This window comes from Ceratina calcarata, unplaced genomic scaffold (assembly GCF_001652005.2).
Source record: "Ceratina calcarata isolate Rehan_Ccalc_2016 unplaced genomic scaffold, ASM165200v1 scaffold4746, whole genome shotgun sequence".
Lineage (NCBI taxonomy): Eukaryota > Metazoa > Arthropoda > Insecta > Hymenoptera > Apidae > Ceratina > Ceratina calcarata.
The window spans coordinates 1-1,240 of record NW_017171638.1 but is presented as its reverse complement, the minus strand read 5'-3'; the positions used below and the strand labels follow the sequence as shown (position 1 = coordinate 1,240).

General features: G+C 40.8%; 1 protein-coding gene across 1 annotated transcript; it reads left to right on the top strand.

Moving 5' to 3' along the window:
* Window positions 1-6: 6 nt before the first annotated feature.
* On the top strand, window positions 7-1,234 carry LOC108627525 (B-cell lymphoma 3 protein homolog). The gene is made up of 3 exons (XM_018028810.2): window positions 7-241; window positions 306-507; window positions 590-1,234. Exons 1-3 carry the CDS (start codon window positions 104-106, stop codon window positions 898-900), a joined length of 651 nt encoding a protein of 216 aa, XP_017884299.1. The 5' UTR covers window positions 7-103; the 3' UTR covers window positions 901-1,234.
* The last annotated feature ends 6 nt before the right edge of the window (window positions 1,235-1,240 follow it).

Sequence of the window (1,240 nt, the reverse complement as noted above, 5' to 3'; positions counted from 1 at the left end):
CTTTAATAGTAACGAGGAAGTAGACAAGGTGAAAAAGGTTCTGTCGATACCGCAAACCTTCTGCAAGAGAGTCGCTACGCAGCTTGAGAAGGATTATGAAGAAATGCAATCGTGGGACGATGACGGATTTTTTAATATTCACAGAGCAGTCATGAACGACGATTTTAGGCGAGTGAAGAGGCTGATGGTGGTCCTGAACGCTTCAAAGACGAACATCGACATACGCACCGAGGACGGGTTGGTAAGTAGTTGCCTGGAATTAAACACAGTGTAAGTTAATAAAAATCATTCTGATATTATTTCAGACTTCTCTCGAGCTAGCGGTCAAATATTGCAGTTCTGAGAGCATAGTGAAGCTCCTACTGGACGCCGGAGCTAAGCCGATCACCTCAGAACTACTTCACGAATCGGCAGTAATTCTAGCTAGCAAATCGTCGTCCCCGTTGCTACCATTGCTCTTAGATTACGTGACGGAGAGCGAACTACTCAATCAGATGGATTCGACAGGTAAACGTCAGATAAGGAATTCACAAATCGATTTCAACAGAACTGTTCAGTTTTCTCATCTTTCGTTATGCGTTTATCAAAGGTTTCGCCCCATTGCATTATTGCGCGATGCACGGCAACATGAACGGATTGACCAGTCTGATATCAAAGGGCGTGGACGTGAACGTGAGGGATCATCGTTCGGGTCGAACGCCGTTCTTCCACGCGGTGGAAAATAATCACATGAAGATCGCTCAGAAATTAATACAGAGCGGCGGCATCGCGGACATACCGAATTTCTCAGGACAGTCCGTGATGTCTTTGGTCTGCGAAGCTAAGCGTTTTCTACTGATGCCAGTACTGAGGGACATGATATTTCAACTCCCTGCCAGCAAAAATCGCTCGAACTTTTAGGTGACCTCGAAATGTAATAGGAAATTTTTACGCAAGTTCGCCGTACAATATTGATATTTTCCAAGCATAATTTATCCGTATTCGTAAATCGAAGGCTCATGATAATTGTTACTCAATTGTACACAATCATGAGATTTGTTATTATTATGTGAATTATAAAATAACGTTCATCTTGTTGAACAGATAAATTTTTTCTAATCCCAGTCCGAAGAGATTGTAGTATCGTTAAATTGTTATTATTTGTTATTTGTTTTTATAATTTATTAAGCATAATTCTGAAAATTTTCTGTTAGTGTAATCGTTATGGAAATTATTTGGAATGAAGAAAGAAGGAACGCTG